Source organism: Nicotiana attenuata, unplaced genomic scaffold (assembly GCF_001879085.1).
Source record: "Nicotiana attenuata strain UT unplaced genomic scaffold, NIATTr2, whole genome shotgun sequence".
Lineage (NCBI taxonomy): Eukaryota > Viridiplantae > Streptophyta > Magnoliopsida > Solanales > Solanaceae > Nicotiana > Nicotiana attenuata.
In genome coordinates this window covers 120396-141019 of record NW_017672183.1, presented here as the reverse complement: position 1 = coordinate 141019, position 20624 = coordinate 120396, and the positions used below count along the sequence as shown (strand labels likewise).

The following is a 20624-nucleotide window of genomic DNA, read 5'->3' as shown; positions in this document are numbered from 1 at the left end:
TTAAGTTATGATCATATTCTTCAATTATTTTCAAAAAACTAAGTTCAAATTAAAAACTTTTAAGATCTCAAATTCCTCTATTTAAACTCTTTTCAAGACATTTAATAATCAAACTCAATCTCGCTTCTTCTCAAGGCAAACAATAGACATAATTCAACAACAATATCAACAAGGCATGATGTAAACATAAAACTACCCGGATATAGGCATAACTAGTAGCTACGTACGGACTCTCGTCACCTCGTGCATACGTAGCCCCCACAATTAGAAGCACATATTAATTTAGTTCACCTATGGGGTTAATTCCCTCTTACAAGGTTAGAAAGGAGACTTACCTTGCTCCGAAGTTCCATAACCGGCTCCCAAGCTCTTTCGACGACTCAAACCGATGCCCAACGCTCCAAACTAGTCAATAATTGTGCAACCCCATAAATATATATTCAAATACTCATTATAATCCTATTTACAACAATTCCCAACTCCACTTGAAAAGTCGACAAAAATCACCCTCGGGACCACGTGCCCGGATTCCAAAAATTTTCGAAGATAAGCTTTACCCATAATCTCACGAACTCAAATTTATAGTTTGTTCTCAATTCCATGCCCAAAATTCGTGGTCAAAATCCAAAAATACCAAATTCTAGGTTTTCTACCAACACTCCACAATTTCTACTAATTTCCATGTTTAAATCCTTATACAAACCATGTATTTAACTTATAATAAGTGGGAATCACTTACCTTGTGTTGCTTGAAGAAAATCCCTCCTTGAAGCTCTCCAAATCGCCTCCACCAAGTGAGAAAATGAGAGGAGAAGAGCCAAATCTAGCTCTTAAAACCATTCTGCCCAGCGCCATTTCCGTACCTGCGGAACAATAGCCGCACCTGCGGCTTCACAGGTGTGAGACCCCTTCCGCTTTTGCGCCTTCTTCCGCTTCTATTCTCCAATCTTCGCTTTTGCGCTTGCGCATATAAGACCAAAAACTCCACACCTGCACTCATTCACATGGCCGACCTGCTTCGCTTCCGCGACTCCTATGTCGCTTCTGCGCCCTCCGCACCTGCGGCCAAAACCTCACATGTGCGGTTACACCAGATTACAGCAGGTTCAGCAAATCTTCATAAGGTCGAGTTCAGTCTGTTAACCATCCGGAATCCACCCTAGGCCCTCGGGACCTCAACCAATTATACCAACACGTCCAAAAACACATTACGAACTTGCTCGAGGCCTCAAATCACATCAAACAACATTGAAATCATGAATCGCACCCCAATTCAAGCTTAATGAACTTTAGAACTTCAAACTTCTACACGCGATGGCGGAAGCTATTAAATCACGTCCGATTGACCTCAAATTTTCCACACAAGTCACATTCGACATTACGGACCTACTCCAACTTCCAGAATCGGAATCCGACCCCTCCAATATCAAAAGGTCCACTTCCGGTCAAACTTCTCAAAAACCTTCCGATTTCTAACTTTCGCCAAATGACCCCAAAATGACCTACGGACCTCTGAATCCACTTCCGGACGCGCTCCCGATACCAGAATCACCATAAAGAGCTATTGCCAGACTCGGAATCCCCAACAAACATCAATAATATTGAAATGCACTTCAATCCAAATTTATGAAATTCTTCCAAAATGCCAACTTCCACAATAGGCGCCGAAATGCTCCCGGGTCATCCAAACCTCGATCCAGACATACGCCCAAGTCCAAAATCATCATACAAACCTGTTGGAACCTTCAAATCCCGATTCCGAGGTCGTTTACTAAAAAAAAAACAACTTAGTCAATTTTCCAACTTAAAGCTTTCAAAAATGAGAATTTTCTTTCCAAATTAACTTCGAACTTTTCGAAATTCAATTTCGACCACACGTACAAATCATAATACCTGAAGTGAAACTACTCATGGCCTCAAACCGCCAAATAACGTGCTAGAGCTCAAAACGACCGGTCGGGTCGTTACAATTAGTCCAATTAGTCATTAACGTTATAACGCTATATCGCTTCAAACATCTTGCCAGGAACTATATTTTTTTAGAAGAGCAAAATAAAAAAGAGATTATCTTTCGTTTTATTCAGTTGTTTGAAAAGAAAAGAAACTTAAATCGAGAAAAACTATTAGTAAAATAATATTATGAGCATTAATTATTTAGGTCTAATATTATGAGCATTAAATATTTAGGTCGGTCATCCTACTTTTCTTATAGATACATATGTGTTAAGGTACTGCGTATTTGACACCTTTTTTATATTTTTACTGAGAAAGCTTTACAACGAAGAGTGCATAAGGGTAAAACCGGGCTCATGGTACATCCCGATCTCCAATAAGATAAACCAAGCTCGAGACATGATGACGAGGGACCGGAATCGAGGCAAGGGTCTCATGGAACGACGTCCGCCCTAAAAAATATCGGGGTCATGATTCGAGATCGGTCCTAACCTTGAAAAACTTCAGAGAGCATTGTTGGGCAATCAATCACAACCAACAGAAGGCCATAATATCCGCAACCGGCCGTGGATCTCGGCACGTATCGATGTAGAATCGGTAGTCAGATAAATAGAATATTTTTCACCTTTTATGGAATTGTACCTAGAGTAGGATTCCCCTACTATATAAAGGGGGGTCTAATAATTTATTAGACACATGTAATACGCATTTCAAGGCAATAATATTATTTTTTTCTGTTCTCGAAGGTTCTTATTCTTGTTCATCAGTGCTATTATATGTGAGCCCGGATCGGGGTGGATATTTCATTGAGGCTAGAATCATCTTCTTCGCGTGGTTTGAGTTTATTACATCTATATTTATTTAATCTAACACAAGTTATCGTTTGTATCGAATTAATCCGCATATCCTTAAAACTACTTACAAATTTAATCGTTATCCATTTCTGAGGGTAAACAGTTTGGCACCCATCGTGGGGCTAAGAATAATAGTGGCAATTTGATACAAATTTTCATAACACACCCTACTTCACACTTGTTCTTTGAAGTGTGTTTGATTTCAGGTCAAAGTTTAAAATGTCGAACTCCCAATCTACCCCTCTAAACGTGGATGCTGAGTCTGACCACCATGGCAAGAACAACAATATGGTGCCCGATAACGAGGTGCCCCCTGCCGTTCTCAACGGAATTCCGGCCGCGGACCCAATTGACGCCAACTCATATGTGGCCATTAACGCGAATTTGCCTACTGATCCTGAGAACATCATCTACGGGGTAGTCCAATCGGTAGCCCAAAATACACGTGAGGGTAAAGGAGATGGTATCAACTTGTGAGTGATCTTTGAAATGCTACAGGATCAACAGACGGTGATAGCCCAACTATAGAACCAAAGTCGTGCCCCCAGTAGAGTTGAGCTTGAGCCGTCCCGGGAAATAACTCGCAAAAATGAACCAGTCACGAAGAGGACGAGTGAAGCTGAACCCGGGGCTAACCTGAGATCATAAAGATGCTCGAGGAACTGACAAAGCGGGTAGAATCGGGGGAAAAGAAAATTGAAGCCAATGAAAGAAGGTGGAAACCTACAATTCTAGGGTCGATCAAATCCTAGGAGCACTACCAATATTGAAGGGCTTGGATTTTAAGAAGTTTGTTCAAAAACCTTTCCCTCCGAGCACGGCTCCGAAGCCAATCCCGAAGAAGTTTCGCATGCCTGAGACTCCTAAGTACAACGGAACAACTAACCCAAACGAGCATATGATCTCCTACATGTGCGCTATCAAATGGAACGACTTGGAGGATAGAGATCGAGTCCATCCTGCTGAAAAAGTTTGGGGAAACTTTGTCAAAGGGAGCTATGATATGGTTTCACAACTTACCCCCCCAATTTTATTGACTCGTTTGCTATTCTTGCAGATTTCTTCATGAAAGCACACACCGGGGCCATCAAGGTCGAGACTAGGAAGTCAAACCTTTTCAAAGTGAAACATAGGGATAATGAGATGCTCAAGGAATTCGTGTCCCGGCTTCAAATGGAAAGGATGGACCTATCTCCGATCGCGGACGGTTGGGTCGCTCAGGCCTTCACCCAAGGACTCAATACTCAAAGCTCGTTGTCTTTGCAGCAGTTGAAGCGAGATCTGATAGAATATCCGGCTGTAACCTAGGGCCATGTGCATAACCGTTATCAATTAAAAATTAGGGTCGAAGATGATCAGCTTGGGGCCCCTTCCGGGTTTGTTTATCCCATCCGAGCTAGTGATAGATCCAAAAGAGACATTGATCGTGAACCAATGTCAAGTAGAGACCGGTATCAACCGTACAATGGTGATCGTAGGGGTAACGGGTCTGGACAAAATCCTGTGAGAAGTGAAAGTATAAACGAGAGGTCAAGATAACCGAGGACTCATGAGCAAAAGCGGTTTCGACAGGCCCATCGGGCCTAAGGAAGCACCAAGGTTATCGGAGTACAACTTCAACGTTGATATTGCTGCCATTGTATCCGCCATCGGACGCCTCAAAGACACCAAGTGGCCTTGACCTTTACAGTCCGATCCCGCCCAAAGAGACCCCAACCTAATGTGTAAGTATCATGGCACTCACGGCCACAAAACTAAAGATTGCCGACAGTTGAGAGAGGAAGTATCCCTGTTATTCAACAACGGACACCTCCGAGGGTTCCTGAGCGATCGAGCCAAAAATCATTTCAGGAACAGAGACTCCAATAAGAAGATCGAGCACGGGGAACCTCAGCACGTCATTAACATGATCATTTGTGGGGTCGACGTCCCCCAAGGATCGATGTTAAAGCGCACAAGGTGTCCATCACAAGGGAAAATGGACTCGAGATTACAAGCCAGGGGGAACCATATCCTTCAACGATGAGGACGCTGAGGGCATCGTGCAGCCACACAATGACGCACTGGTAATATCTATACTTATATTTAAATATCGAGTTAAGCGTGTGTTAATTGATCCAGGTAGCTCGGCCAATATCACTCGATCGAGGGTCGTAGAGCAGCTGAGCCTACAATACCAAATTATGCCTGCAATCCGAGTTTTAAACAGATTCAACATGGCATGTGAGACCATTAAAGGGGAGATAACATTGTCGGTGAACACCACTGAAACCATTCAGGAAACAAAATTCTACGTGATCGAAGGATATAAGATACAATGCTCTATTCGGGAGGCCGTAGATTCACAACATGAGGGCAATACCCTTGACGCTACACCAGGCGTTGAAATTCCCAACACTAAGAGGAATTAAAACGGTTTACAGAGAGCAATCGGCCACAAAGGAGATGTTTGCGGTCGGCGAGGTGATCCCGATATCCATACTTTCAACACCAAAGGGTTCGAGTTCGGTCGCCAAGGGGGAAACCAAATAGCAATCACCGATATCGGCCCCTGCCGAACTAGAGAAACAGGGACGGGTGAGGACGACGACTACAGAGTCCACAGATCTTTCATAGCCCCTGATGATTCTGACGTCACCAAATCAACGGTCGGAGAGCTAGAGCAAGTCATATTGAACGAGCACCTGCCAATCGTAAGGTATACTTGGGACGAGGTTAAATCCCGAGCTCAGGAAAAAACTCATAAAATTCCTTATAACTTACATATATTGTTTAGCTTGGTCCCACCTCGATATGACAAGGATCCTGCCAGAACTAACTACTCACAAGCTGAGCCTGGATCCGAAGTTCCAAACGGTCAAACAGAAAAGGAGACCTTAGTCCGAAGTCAAGCATGCATTCATCAAAGACGAGGTATCTAAACTGCTTAAAATAAGTTCCATTCGGGAGGTTAAGTACCCGTATTGATTAGCAAACGTAATAAATTAAGAATGTGTGTAGACTAAGGCATGCCCCAAGGACTCTTTCCATTTGTCCAACATCGATCACATGACTGATGCGACGGCCGGCCACGAGATCCTCAATTTTCTCGATGCCTATTTCGGGTACAACCAAATTCGGATGGACCCGGGCGATCAGGAAAAAACGTCCTTCATCACTTAGTACGGCACCTACTGCTATAACGTAATGCCATTCGGACTAAAAAATGCTGGTGCCACTTACCTGCGCCTAGTAAATCGGATGTTCGAAAAGCAAATAGGAAAACCAATGGAGGTTTACATTGATGATATGTTAGTTAAGTCCACGCGAGCAGAGGACCATTTGAAATATTTACAGGAAACCTTCAACTTATTGAAGAAATACAATATGAAGCTGAACCTGGAGAAATGCGCATTCGGAGTCGGGTCCACGAAATTTCTTGGATTCATGGTGTCCAACTGGGAAATCGAGATTAATCCCGATAAGATCAAGGCCATCGAGGATACCAAGATTAATCCCGATAAGATCAAGGCCATCGAGGACATCACCGTTGTGGACAATGTCAAGGCTGTTCAAAGGTTAGCCGGGCGCATAGCCGCTCTGGATCGATTCATCTCGAGATCCTCCAACAAGAGCCATCGGTTCTTCTCATTGTTGAATAAGAAGAATAACTTCTCATGGACCCTGGAGTGCCAACAAGCCTTGGAGGAACTCAAGCGGTACCTATCGAGCCCACCTTTGCTTCACACTCCAAAGGCAAACGAACAGTTGTACCTGTACTTAGTGGTATCCGAGGTAGCGGTAAGTGGCGTCCTGGTCCGGGAAGATGAAGGTACGCAATTCCCTATCTATTATGTTAGCAGAACTCCAGGCGAGGCCGAAACTAGGCATCCTCACCTAGAAAAATTGGCACACACTTTGCTAAGTGCCTCTAGGAAGCTAAAGCCGTATTTTCAATGTCATCATCCCATATGTGTTGTAACTACTTACCCATTGAGAAGCATAATGCATAAACCCGAGCACTCGGGATGATTGGCCAAACGGGCCATGGAGATCAGTGGGTACGATATCAAATATCGACCCTAAACCACCATCAAATCTCAAATTTTGGCATACTTCGTGGCCGACTTTACGCCGCCCCTAATACCCGAGGTCGAAAAAAGAATTGTTGTTGAACTCAGGTACTTCCTCGGGAATCTATACCCTATTTATTAATGGTTCCTCGAACACAAAGGGGTCCAGACTTGGCATTGTGTTGAAGCCACCGATAGGTAATGTAGTTAGACAATCTATTAGGACTATAAAATTGAATAACAACGAGGCCGAGAATGAGGCCATGATTGCAGGTCTCGAACTGGTTAAAATCCTGGGGGCCGAGGTGATTGAAGATAAGTGCGACTCTCTCCTTGTGGTGAACCAAGTCAATGGGACGTTCAAAGTCAGATAGGAACGAATTCAAAGATACCTGGACAAACTGCAGGTGACGTTACATCGGTTCAAGGAATGGACTTTACAACATGTACCTCGAGATCAAAACAACGAGGCCAATGCTCTTGCTAATTTTGGATCGTCGGTTGATGACAATGAATTCAACTCGGGTACAGTCGTGCAACTCATAAAATCGATAGTGGACGAAGGCCACGTAGAGATAAACTTAACCTGGGGCTGGAGAAACAAGTATAGATTACCTGAAGACCGGGAAGCTGCCCTCGGATCCTAAGGAATCAAATTGGGATGGTCCATATCGTATTATCGGGATCACCGGCAAAGGATCGTACATACTCAAAGAGATGAATGGTGAGCGGCTACCGAACAATTGGAACGTAACCCACTTAAAACTGATGTTATTGCTAAGGTACGATCCCATTCATTACTTTTCTTTATATATATTGTGAATTGGACTAATGCTTGCTGGTAACGGTTAAGAATAACGCAACTCTTAGGCCTGAAAGCACGCGTTGCACTCTTTTTCCCTTGAACCAGTTTGGTCCCAAATGGGTTTTCCGGCAAGGTTTTTAACGAGGCAACAGTGGATCGTGCTAAACTTAGAATTGAAGACCGGTCATGCACCTGAGTCGAAGATCACATCAACAATATCCGAACCCTTTCTGTGATCGGCTTTGAATACTGGGGGCCATCACTCTCGGATAATGGTTTTAGCAAGGAAGGAAACTTTGTGCTCGAACAGTCTAGGCTCAGTGGATAGGATTTATTGTAAGGGCCAAACGGTCAAATGAATCATGCCCACATAGACCACTTAAGCCATAACACGAAGCTTGCATATACATATTTTGTCTCTTAAAAACTACTACATTTTTTTCCTCAAGGACATCTAGCCCAAGGGCCACTTCGATCCGGATCCGAGAGATCAACCCACTCGGGGACTATCGTCCAAAACAAACTCGGGCGGCTCGGGTGTCGAAGCTCGGGGGCACAAAAACCTATTAGGCAGTACCTGAACCTTAATGGCAATGGCCAACCCCACTTGGGGACTGTCGTCCTGGGTAATCCCGGATGGCTCGGGTATCGAAACCCGGGGTAATAAGCCTATTGGGCAAAACCAAAACTTAAAAGGCTCCGGCCATCCTAAAAACGGCTCAGAGACGTCCGAAACCCGTAACCAAAACATAAGGCCTTAAAATTTTGCAAGCCGATTCAAAGTCTACCCTCGACAAAATTATATTCTAAATATTCCTAAATAAGCACTTCGGGGAAAGCTTCCGGTCATACCAAGCCCCCACGAGTCTTAAGAAAAATTGCATCGAGAACGAACCTTGTTCGAACCTCCAAACAAGACCTAATTATTACATGCTAAAGCATTCGAAATCTTTGCAATCATAAAGAAAAAACAAAAAGAAAAAAACTTGAAAACTATCGAAGGGAAAAAGGAAGATCCTTATATATATATATATATATATATATATATATATAAAGATCTTTACAAAGGCCAAACAGCCTCAAGGAATAATACAAAAGTACAAAAATGAAGAAAAATCTACAAGGCACCCAAGCCTGATCTTCGCCGAAGCCCGCCTCATCATCGGGACCGTCGGGGTCTTCTCCGCCCTTGGACCCGCCGGAACCCTCGGAGCCTTCCTTGTCCTAGGGATATGCCAACTTCTTGGCCTCAGCCTCGAGCTTCTTAACGTTTTCGATCTCGGCCAATAAGTCAAAACCTCGGGCATGAGCTTCCTCGAGAGCCTCCCTTTGGGACTGCCACTTTACGTAGTCGGCAATAACTTTCAGGCGGTCCTCGGTTGCCTCGGCATCAGCTTTGTATTGGGCCACAATATCTTCAGCATCGGCCCTGGTTATTTTCGCCACTAACTTGGCTGCTTTAAGCTCCTTGGCAAGGGTATCCCGTTTAGCGACCGTTGAGACTAAAGGTCTTCGATTTTTTGGGATCGGGCCTCAGCTTTCTCCCTCGCCGCTCGAAGTTGGATCTCCACCGAGGCAAGTTGATCCCGGGCAGTCTCCTTTTTTGAAGCCAAGTGATCCATCTTGCTTTTCCACTCTTTAGCCTCGACCTTAATCATGTCCATATCGGCTCAGAGTTGGTCGATCCAGTCAAGCTTCTATTGGACTTGCGGGTTTTGACCATTACTCGACATGTCTAGCGCGTCATCACTAAGTTAAAAAATATTTACCTGTTCTAGCAGGTTGGCATGTTCTTTCTTAGCCGCGTACAACTCGACTCGAAGGCCCTTGACTTCTCTTCGCGTTGCTCGTTGAGAAGCTTATACATGTTTCCTTCTCAACAAGCTCATTGACTTCAGCCTCGAGTTGGCTAAGCTCATCCTAGTACCGAAGGAAAGTCTCGTGGTGAAGCATTAAGGACTGCAAAATAAGGAAAGGAAAAAGCATTAGAATCCTCAAAAACTGAGTCCGAAGATAAAAGAGTATGATAACACCTTACCTAGTTCAGCGCCTGTTGCGCTTCGTTGAACAAGCATGGTGCATCCACCTCATTCATTTTTGCTTGTTCTTCTTCAGTTACCAGGCACCAGAGGTAACTAGCTATCCCGGCATGGGCGAAAAGAACCCGGGCATCCTCCGGAACAGGGATAATAATCGTCGCTTTCGACCAGGATCCGAGCTCGGGGCGGGGAACCGGTTAACCAACCTCGGGCTCGAGTTAGTCCTGCCAACCTCCGAAGATGAACTTTTCCTCGGCACCTCTAAGTCACCCAACCCGGTGACGTCTTATAGGGCTGTGTCCACGCCATCAAAATAGCAGCGGAGGGGATCGTCCACTTCGTGAGCCCCCTCGTTTGGTCGCTCTTTCATCGTTCGGGCCTCGTTGAACATGGATTCGGTAAACGAGGGCGAATCGATAATATCTATCACACCGAGTGCCTCATTCGGGGCACTACCGGCATCCCGAGAAGTCTTAGCCCCCGCCTCCTCATCAACCTCCCTAGCTTGAGGGAAATCGGCCTCATGGGTCTCTTGTTCAACGGCCCCTTGCTCTTCGAAGGGCAACGGGTCGCGGTCCACAAAAGGCTTTTCCTCCTCGGACTCATCCCTAAGCCGGTAGAGCAAGTCCGAATCTGGTGCTCGAGGATGGATCTCTCTTTTGGCTTACGAGCCAGTCTTCTTTTTGGTTTTTTCTTCTCTGAGCTCGGGGAGCCCAAAGCCTTTTGTTTTCTGCTTCCTCTCTCCTGTTGCAACCCCTAGCTGCCCCAAAGCAGAAGAGTCAACGGGCAAGTCCTCGTCCCCGACCATAAGCCTAAGCTCGACTGTCTTAGGCAAACCTGCAAAAAGAAAATAAGGGAAATAAGAACGCGATGCTAGAAGAAGAAGCCCAATACGACTTGCTCGGGAAAGGAATCTTACCATGGGAACAGGCCTCCCAATGGCCTTTCGAGAGTTTGCGCCATGAGCGCTCGGAGTAGGGCATCTGTGACACAATACCCTCGACCCACTCCTTGAGCCGAGGAATAGCATTTGGAACTCGAGCAAGGGCTGCACCACAACAAACACCAATAAAAGGGAAGATAAAACTTAAAATCGACACTTAAAAGGATTAATACTTACGTGATACGTTCCACTTCTCGAGGAACAGCCTCTACTCGGCTGGTATCAGGTCGGCGATCCTCACCTGGACAAAGCGTTCTTGCCAACCCCGATTCCGGTCCTCGTCGATGCTCGAAAATGGGGCTTTGCTGGCCGGCGTAAAATCTTTATCATCCCCCCCCCCCAGAAGATTCTGGGACTGTACAAGCGGAGTAGATGATCGATGGTAAACAAGCACGCATCGATTTTGTTCACAAAGAATTAGAGGAGGATCACGATCCTCCACAGTGATAGGTGAATTTGGCTGAGGCATACGTTATACGTCCTGCAGAAGTCTAAGATGACCGGGTCTACCGGGCCAAATATAAAGGGATAAGTGTAAAAATTAGACCACAACAAATAGAACAAACTGTAAGAAATCTCTTTCAGTGCAGCTCTATTGTTATAACCAACGAGAAGCACCAAGACGAGGGATGGCATATACACGTCGCAATAAAGAACTCCAATGCTTCAAAGAACAATGTACTCTGATATCCCTCAACATGGGTGGTAATGGCCTCCTCGGAGTTGGGGGACACTATGTCCTTGTCAGCCCAGTTGCAATCTTTTCGGACCGTGGGGAGGTCCTCTTCGGTAATTTAGCAAATGTATCTTGAGGCCTCCTCATGCCGACCTTGTACCAAAGAAGGCTTCTTAACCTTAAAGTCGTCGGTGACCGAACAACCCCCAGGAATGAACATTTTCAAGGGGGATCTCCCGCCGATTCATCGGCGCCCGTGCCCGGAGCAGAACTCTCGAGGACAACCATGTCAGGGGTGGTCTCCCCGACCTCAGTGGTCGTCCGCAAAGAAGAAGGAGCATCTTTTTGGAGAACAAATTTGGAGGGTTTGGCCATTGTTATCTGGAAAAGTTTGAAAAACAAAGAGAAAGGTTGAAAGTAGAAAGCTTAGATGCGTTGGCTTGAGTAGAGAATGACTGAAAATTTTGCAACATACTGAGGAATCTTGAATGATGAAGGTGAAAATGCTAAAATATGAAAAAGAGTAATGAAATCTTGAGGGTACAAGGGTAGAAGTTTGGACGCAAAGTAAAAAATGAACGAAGGAGGGGATATTTATAGGGGTTCCGCGACGTTTCACGTCCAGGGACAGCCAACTGGCGGCTGACACGCATTTACAGTCATAATGACATGACTGACGAGACGTTTCAGGTTTTTTGTCGTTTCTGTCACAGCGTATTGAAGAAGGATTCGGGGAGCACATGTCGTTTCTCGTCAACTTACTCTCCACGAAACGAGGGGACTATCTGGATACGGGTACGGGCTCATGGTACACCCTGGTCTCCGATAAGATAAACCAAGCTTGAGACATGATGACAAGGGACCGGAATCTAGGAAAGAGTCTCATCGAGTCAGAGTCCGGGGGGCACGGCGCCCGCCCTCGAAAATATTGGGGTCATGATCCGGGATCGATCCTAACCCTGAAAGACTTCGGAGAACTTTGTCGGGCAATCAAAGCACGACCAATAGAAGGTCGTAATATCCGCGACCGTCCGGGTATCACGGCGTGGATCTCGGCACGTATCGATGAAGAACCGGCAGTCAGATAAACAGAAGATTTTTTTATCTTTTATGGAATTGTATCTAGAGTAGGTTTCCCTACTATATAAAGGGGGGTTCGGTAATTTATTAGACACATGTAACACGCATTTCAAGGCAATATGATATTATTTTCTCTGTTCTCGAAGGTTCTTATTCTTGTTCATCAGTACTGGTCTTTGTGAGCCCGGATTGGGGTGAATATTTCATTGAGGCTAGAACCATTTTCTTCATGTGGTTTGAGTTTATTACATATTTATTTATTTAATCTAACGCAAGTTATTGTTTGTATCGAATTAATCCGCATATCCTTAAAATCACTTACAAATTTAATTGTTATCCATTTCTGAGGGTAAACGAAGAGCTCATTTCATCTTATATTGAAGTTTGAAAGATAATGCAACGAGAAGTATTTTTATTTTTCAAAGTTTATGGACTAAAGGATGGCAAAAATTTAGGAAATCTCATAAAGGAAGAATCACTTAGTATAGAGAAAATTCAATTATTTAATGCGAAACATCATATTAGTCATAGCATTCTTTACTAAAATAAGAGAGTAAATTATTTATCTCTTTCTAAAATATTAAGATTTTTCATCTAAAAAGATACAGTAGGAAAATTTGAATCTCGGCGTGCTTGACATTTATAACCAAACATGATAAGGGGTATTTTGAGTACAAAATGCTAACTTTTATATTAAATGTTTCGAACTAACAATCTCCGGTTTGAGTAATTGGCATTACATAAATTGAAGAATTTGAATAGTTTACTATTTTGAAAGAGAATGAGTAGCATTACCAATTATTTTCTTTTTGAAATAAAAATACTGAGAAATTTTATTTTGAGTGAGACATGCCATGTAATAGTTGAGTGACGGCCGTGGTTGCTTGCCAAATGGCACATGTGTGACCCGCATTTAATGAATAATCCGCTCTCTCCATTCACCTTTACCGTTCCCCAGCCCCACCCCCTCTCTCTCTCTCTCTTCCACTTTCTTTTTCTTCCTCCATAACTTTTAAAGTTGACTAGGATTTTATTTTAATATATTACTTTGATTTATATGATATATCAGTAATTGTTATAAATAGAATTTTATTTATGGTGAATGTCTATATTTTTAGAGATTCTAGGATTTATTACTTGGTGGCTAAGTCACCCTCTTCCTATAAATAGAGGGCTCTATTCCATTGTAATTCATCCCAAATCAATAAGAATCCTCTCTCTTTACTTTTCTCTGCAATACTATTGTTCTTCATTTATTGTTTCATAACACGTTATCAGCACGAGACTCTAACCAATTGAGTAGAAGCTTTGGGATTGAGCATAATGATTGTCAATTATTCCATGAACTTCCTTCATGATTAAGTTATGGATTTAAGGTAAGTATTTTACTTTATTTTTCTCTTTTAAATTCTTGAAATTCTATAATTTGATTTTATATACAAGCAAAGACAACAAAGTTTGATTATAACTCTAATGGAGTTTGTAAGAAATTATAACCACCTGAAGTGGTAAAAATTTCTATGTCTTGCCATGATCAAATTCATGTATGATTATGGGCACAAAAAGCGGAAACCCATCCCATTGAATTTGCTCCATTCTCATTCCCTTAAGAAAATGTGATAGCAGTATGTGATAAGTCTAAAAGAAGACAAAATTATAGCTATGAATGTATCAATGGATGTGGACGTGGCAATAGACGAAATTATAATCGTCATCATTGTGATAATGAGAATAATAAGGATTTTCAAAATAATCTCCCACTTGTGAAAGTAATATTTGTCATCGATTTGACACGAGATTTTATAATGCACATACAGATGACTATGGTCAATTCATGATGTGAATGTGAAAACATCTGATTTATGAATATATATTCATTCTTGGAAGAATATGAACGAGCTAGTGGTATTGAATATACCACACTCACCTCTAGAAGGAGAATCAATATCATTATTATGGCATGAATGGTCATTGGTCACGTACCTATTGTACGCCAAAATATTTTGGCAATGTGATTATTAAAGGACAACAATAATGCAAGAAACATATCTCGCATATAATTTTGACCATGACCATAATGGTATAACTTTCTCCTTAAAAGAGATATTCACCATATGGATGTTGATGAATATGCGATAGTACAAAATTAATTGAGAACTCTACAAGAGCCAATTATACTATTTTGGAGAAACACAATTGATTACCAATAAGGTATTGTGTTGTAGTAAGTCTTAAAGAAACTTATTCAGTTTCCAAAGTATAGTGAAAGCGGTTGGTTATATTGAGACTATAAATAAAGGAAAGATTTAATATCTTCTATTACTACAACTTGTAGCGGGTAATATGTATGTGAAAAGCTACCCGCTTTATTCTCCAGTTTGTACTACACAAACAAAAGAATGCCACAATAAAGAGAATTTTATTGATATAAAAATTCATATCATAATAAACTTGGAGTTTATTGATAATTGCACATGTCATGCGTAAACCTGAAGTTTATCAATATTGATAATTTATCTAGTTGGCATAATAGATTTAGCCATATCAATTTAAGTATGATGTGCAAAATTAAAGAAAATTCACATGGGTAAATATTAAAGAACTAGAAAGTTCTTTACGAATTCTCTTATGTTGGCTGTTCTCATTAATTAATATACCAACAAAAATTAGGATTGAATCCCATAAATGCTGAAAATATCAAAGGTGAATATGGGCCCATTCACCTGCCATGTATACCATATAAGATGCATATATGAGATGGTTACATATGCGATTATTAATAACCCGCAATATGGTGTTTGCGAGGTAACTTGCTCAATAATTTAATTTCGAGCATAATTTTCAGATTTTCTATTCAAGAAGTTCATCTTGATAAGTTGGTTTACATCACAGTTGGTTTAGCAAAATAATTTATTAAGCGTCGCTACTTAATAGCTAAACAAGTGCTTATGAGAAAAAGTTATATATATCAGTTTGATATACGTTATATACGAAAATATATTATTTTCTCCGCTCACAAGTGGTTCAAGGTCAGGAACCAAATAATTCCATCTTATTATTATTGATGTGCGGTGTATATTTTGATTAACACCATAATGCACAAAGATGGGTTCTCAAAGTTGAGGAAAACAAGTTAGTTTTTCTAACATGAGGGCGAGACATGATAAACAGTTGAGAAAAAGTTACGTGAAATGAATTATCATTTGTACATCTAGATCCTCGAATAAGATAATATGAACTTGAAGTTCATAAAAGGATAATTCATTTGCAATATATTGCAAAGCATGCCAGACACATTCGCTGACCCAAAGAAAGTAACTATATTCTCGTTGCAAATGCTCCTATTAAGTCCTAGAAGGACAAAGTCTTTGGTATGCTTAAAGCGTATAGACAAATCGGTTTCAAATAAACTTCTTGATAAAGAAGAAGATCAAATTATCAAAATGATCATAATAAAGGAGGCAAGTGATCTAGAAGATTACATGACATAACACTTCATAAAATCTCATGGGAGATTCAGGTACCTGAATATATGAATGAAGAGATCTCTATGTTATGTCTTTATGAAAAATGAGGTTGGAACCGATATAAAATGTTTGTCGACGACATCTATAATAACGCTAAATATATATATATGAGGATCTTAAGTCTGGAGAAACAATTTCGAATAGAATTGGTTTCATATGAAAGACATGTAGTTTTGAACATGTAGTTCAAACACTTGAAAGTACAAAGTCAATGATATGTGCAATCAGTTTTCGATATCTTATATGTCTAGCATGACATGAAAACTTGATATGCATCTAAAGTCTATTATATGGCTTATATGACTTGACTTATATGACAATTCATGAAGGATTTAAGTTGCTTGAAGCATATACAATTCTTGATCTTGAAGTACCACTTCCTTAGTGCAATTTGTGCACAAATGTATCTTGCTATAATGATAGGCATGATAATATGATAGCAAGAGTTTTCACCTCTATGTGAAGATATTGAAATTATGATTCCAACAAAATCATATGAAGACAATACATCTATCAAGGATGATGATTTCAAGGTGAAACAAATTCATTGAAGTTACTATGGCTCGTTTGTTTATCAAATATCTACCAAAGATCTTTTGAAGATGGTGCACAAAATTGGAATGCAAATGCTTAAGGATGTGAATTTAAGCTCTCATTAGGGGGAGTTAATACGCGTTTTACTCTTTTTCCCTTACAAGGTTTTGTCCCACTGAATTTTCCTTGCAAGGTTTTTAACGAGGCAACCAAAAGGCGTATTATTAGATATGTGTACTCTTTTTCCTTCTCTAGAATTTTTTTCCCACTGGGTTTTATTTTAGTTAAGGTTTTAACGAGGCACATTATCTGTTGAATAGACATTCAAGGGGGAGTGTTATAAATAGAATTTTATTTATGATGAATGTCTATATTTAGAGAGATTCTAGGGTTTATTACTTGGTGGCTAAGTTACCCTCTCCCTATAAATAGAGGGTTCTATTCCATTGTAATTCATCCCAAATCAATAAGAATCCTCTCTCTCTACTTTTTTCTGCAATACTATTGTTCTTCATTTATTGTTTCATAACAGTAATTATGTAATAAAATATTAAAGTACTAGTTTAAAAGAGAGAAAACATCACATTAAAGCTAATGTGTGAACAATTTAATAAACTTAAATTCAGATAAGGAAAGAAAGGGGAAAAACAAGGACCCATCTTCTTCGTATCCGGTCTCATCATCGACAAGAAAAGACCCAACTTTATCGGAGCCCTAAATATTCTCCTCTCTTCAATCCACTGTTCTCTTTAAAATTTCCAGTTTAGCTACTAGTTGGATCTGTTTAAGGATATGCATAATAGACACGATTTCTATACTTTTAATAAAATATACAAGTTAGGCTGCCGATTGCTTTAATATTTTATGGATCTGATTTCACTTTATGGTATGATTGATGAATATATTAAGTGATTTTTTATGACACTTTCTTTTTGCTTGTGAGATTTTTTTGATAGGCGTTAAGCTTTATGCTATGAAGTTACTGAGGAAGAAGAAGAAAGCGGAAGAAAGAGAGGGGGTGGGGCTCGGGAACGATAAAGGTGAATAGAGAGAGGGGATTTTTCATTAAATGCGGCAAGCAACCACCGCTCTCGCTCAACTATTACATGGCATGTCTCACTCAAAATAAAACTTTTCAAAAACACTTAAGGGTCGTTTGGTTGCCGGTTAAAGTTATGCAGGTATTAGTTATACATGTATTAGTTATGCAGGTATTAGTTATGTATGTATTAATTATGCAAGAATAAGTAATGCAGGGATTACTTATGCATGCATTAGTTATGCAAGGATTAGTCCTTGAGTAGTGCACGTGAAATTCAAAAAAAAGGTCATGCTAACTGTAGTGTATATAATTCTTTCTTGGATTTTGGTTGAATTTCTTGCTATATTGTTACACACTTTATTTAGTAATTCAAAAATATCATAGTACAAGATTGTTATTTGCGGTAGAAAACGAACAATGAAAAGTTTGCTGGAGAAAATGGCAATGATTTGTGGTAAATTGATAGGGGTAAATTTGTCATTTCAGTATTTTATCCATGTATTACTAATGCATGTATTAGTTATTCCATCTTCTCCCCCGCATAAAATAACACACAGATTGACTCATAACTTATACATGTATTATTTATGTAGAATTGTAAAATGCCAACCAAACATGGTATTAGTTATGCTGAATTTTTTACAAAGTAACTAATGGCTACCAAACATGGTATAAATTATGTTACCCCTAATACATGAATAACTTTTCCCCTAACCGGCTACCAAACGACCCCTTAGAGTGTAAGCATAATTGACACCAATAGCAGTGAAAAAACTGTCAGAGTTAAAGTGTTTATTACTTTTAATTATTTTAAAGTTTTCTTTAAAATCACGACCAAAGAAAGATGGGTCATAATACGTTACTTGATAAAATATCTTTACCTTTTCTTTTGTCTTTCCTTAGATTAAATGAAATTAATAATTAAAATTTGCAGTCCCTCAAATTATCTCTAATTCAAAATTACCAATTCAAATATAATTTATTAAATATTTTAAATTGTATTTACTTAGGAACTAATAAATAATTAAACGTATATCAAATAAAGCCACTTAAAAAGTTTCTGAATGGTACCGGAATGTTGTAAGAATCGACAAAGAACTAATACAATACAATAAAATATAACTAACAATCAATACTCAACAGGTAACAATCATCCAAACAAGCTGTAAGAATCGATAGAAAAACAATTAATCAAAATATATATCTAGACACAAAGTGTAGTGTTGAGCCCGGGCATAGCCGCACTAGTGTCCTACTTCTTAATAAGAGGGAATACTGGCACCTCTCCGTCGCTTCTCTGAAGTTAACAATTTATCTGGGGGTATTGTTGTTATTTTACGTATTTTCAGGCTAACTCTGCATTTCTTTAGCAGTTGCTTCTTCCTTGAATTTTGACATCGGGAATTGATCCTCGACCCCCAAACACGATCCCGGCTTAATCCCTTGGGCTTTTACTCAGACTTCAAAGCTCCAATTAGCTCGAATTCGTTCCATAACATCTACATAGCTCAGAATCACTCCTACAAGGCATAACACACTCAATAAGTGCAAAACATTAGCGATTAAATCTCAAACACAATAAAAATACAGTAATTAGAGTGCGATAAGCGACTAAAATACGTAATTATAGCCTACCATCAATTTTCCTGATAAGAAAGTGACTCTGGTGCACAAGGGATCAAGATTATTGGAATTCATCAGAGAAAGTGCAAGCAGAAAGACACTAAATTGGCTTACTCCAAAGAAAGTTGAAATCATCTTAGGTCAATCTGCCGATTTAAACTCTGCATCAGGTGGAAAAACCATAGTTGCTGATTGCCATTTCATTTGCATAGGAAAACCAAATGGTTCGACATGGCTAAAAGAAACTATCTTAAAGGATAGTTTGGACAGTCATAGTAGGCTAATGGTTGATTCAAATTTGAGAGTCAAGGGTCACTACAATATTTTTGGCATTAGAGATATCACTGATATTCTAGTAAGTAATCCAATCTTTTCTCAACCTCTTAAATATTTCTTATTGCATCGGATTTGTTCTTAGCTTTGTGATGGTGAAATATTTCTCACTGATATCACTTATTGCATTGTTAATAAAGGGAGCAGAAGATAAAAAATTGACATAATATGCCAGCTACTAAGCCATTTGCCATAATTTCACTGGGGAGAAAGAAAGCGGTGGCTCAATTTCTCTGTTTCTCTATTGCTGGACGCGTCATCTGGGGATTTAATTGTTGGAACAACGCGAAAGGGACTTGGTCTGCAACCTGATGTCTAGTAGTCTTGTATATATCAGGATATATACAAGTCGCTATATGAGTTGGTGTGTTGAGTTTGATCATTCTTCTTAGGAGTGGATGTTGTTTTGAGTTTGTGGTCATTTTTGTAACTGGTGTTGTATACTGTTAGATGCTTCTTTCTAACTGATTTGTTCATTTCTGTGATTTTTGTTTTGGATGTTAAAAAAGAGTGTTTATTATGGACGACTTATTTTTTTAAAAATCGTGGAAAAAGTTTTTTTTTCTTTTCTTCTTGCGAAAAGCTTCTATAATGAAAATAATCGCGGGACGAGAACAACATTAGCGTACCTGTCAACGTAGTGGAAGAATTGTTGAACTCACCATCAAAAGAATTGCCCCAAGTCGAACTTTGAATCTCTTGGAAACAAAGTTGGAATTTCACGAACTAAATGTCTTCTTGAGTTGATTGAGAAGAAATTTTTGATCCCACTCTTACTTTTTATCTCTATTGTCTTTTAGAAAAGAAGAAAGCGTATGTTTATATGGAGAGGGAAGATAGCAGTTATGGGAAAACTGCTCCCACTACGCTTAAACGTGTAGTAACCTCTTTGAGTCTCACTACACTTAAACGTGTAGTAACCTCTCTTTAAAGAGGTTATTTTAAGGGAAATTTTCATAAAGCACTATCTTTTAGTAGTAATTAGTAACCTATAGATACCATTTACTATATAACGGATTATAGATACCTTTTATGTGGTTATAAGTTGTACTTGATGTATTTAAGCTATTGTATTCATGAATACAGTAGTAAAAATAGGCGTGAATCAGGGAAGTCCAGCTAATCAGTTATTGTATTCGAGTGTATTCGACTGTATTCATGGA

General features: G+C 40.1%; 1 protein-coding gene across 1 annotated transcript; it reads left to right on the top strand.

Moving 5' to 3' along the window:
* Positions 1 to 11275: 11275 nt before the first annotated feature.
* On the top strand, positions 11276 to 19934 carry LOC109212203. The gene is made up of 4 exons (XM_019375828.1): positions 11276 to 11435; positions 12013 to 12140; positions 19136 to 19483; positions 19602 to 19934. The coding sequence occupies exons 1-4, from the start codon at positions 11276 to 11278 to the stop codon at positions 19626 to 19628; spliced, it is 663 nt and encodes a 220-aa protein (XP_019231373.1). The 3' UTR covers positions 19629 to 19934.
* Positions 19935 to 20624: the final 690 nt, after the last annotated feature.

Bases quoted from the DNA above. Each gene is read 5' to 3' on its own strand.
- LOC109212203 (XM_019375828.1), top strand. From the start codon at position 11,276: ATGGCATATACACGTCGCAATAAAGAACTCCAATGCTTCAAAGAACAA. The intron at 11,436-12,012 runs GTAATTTAGCAA...GAGACGTTTCAG, and splicing joins CCGTGGGGAGGTCCTCTTCG to GTTTTTTGTCGTTTCTGTCA. The intron at 12,141-19,135 runs GTCTCCGATAAG...ACGTAATTATAG, and splicing joins CGGGCTCATGGTACACCCTG to CCTACCATCAATTTTCCTGA.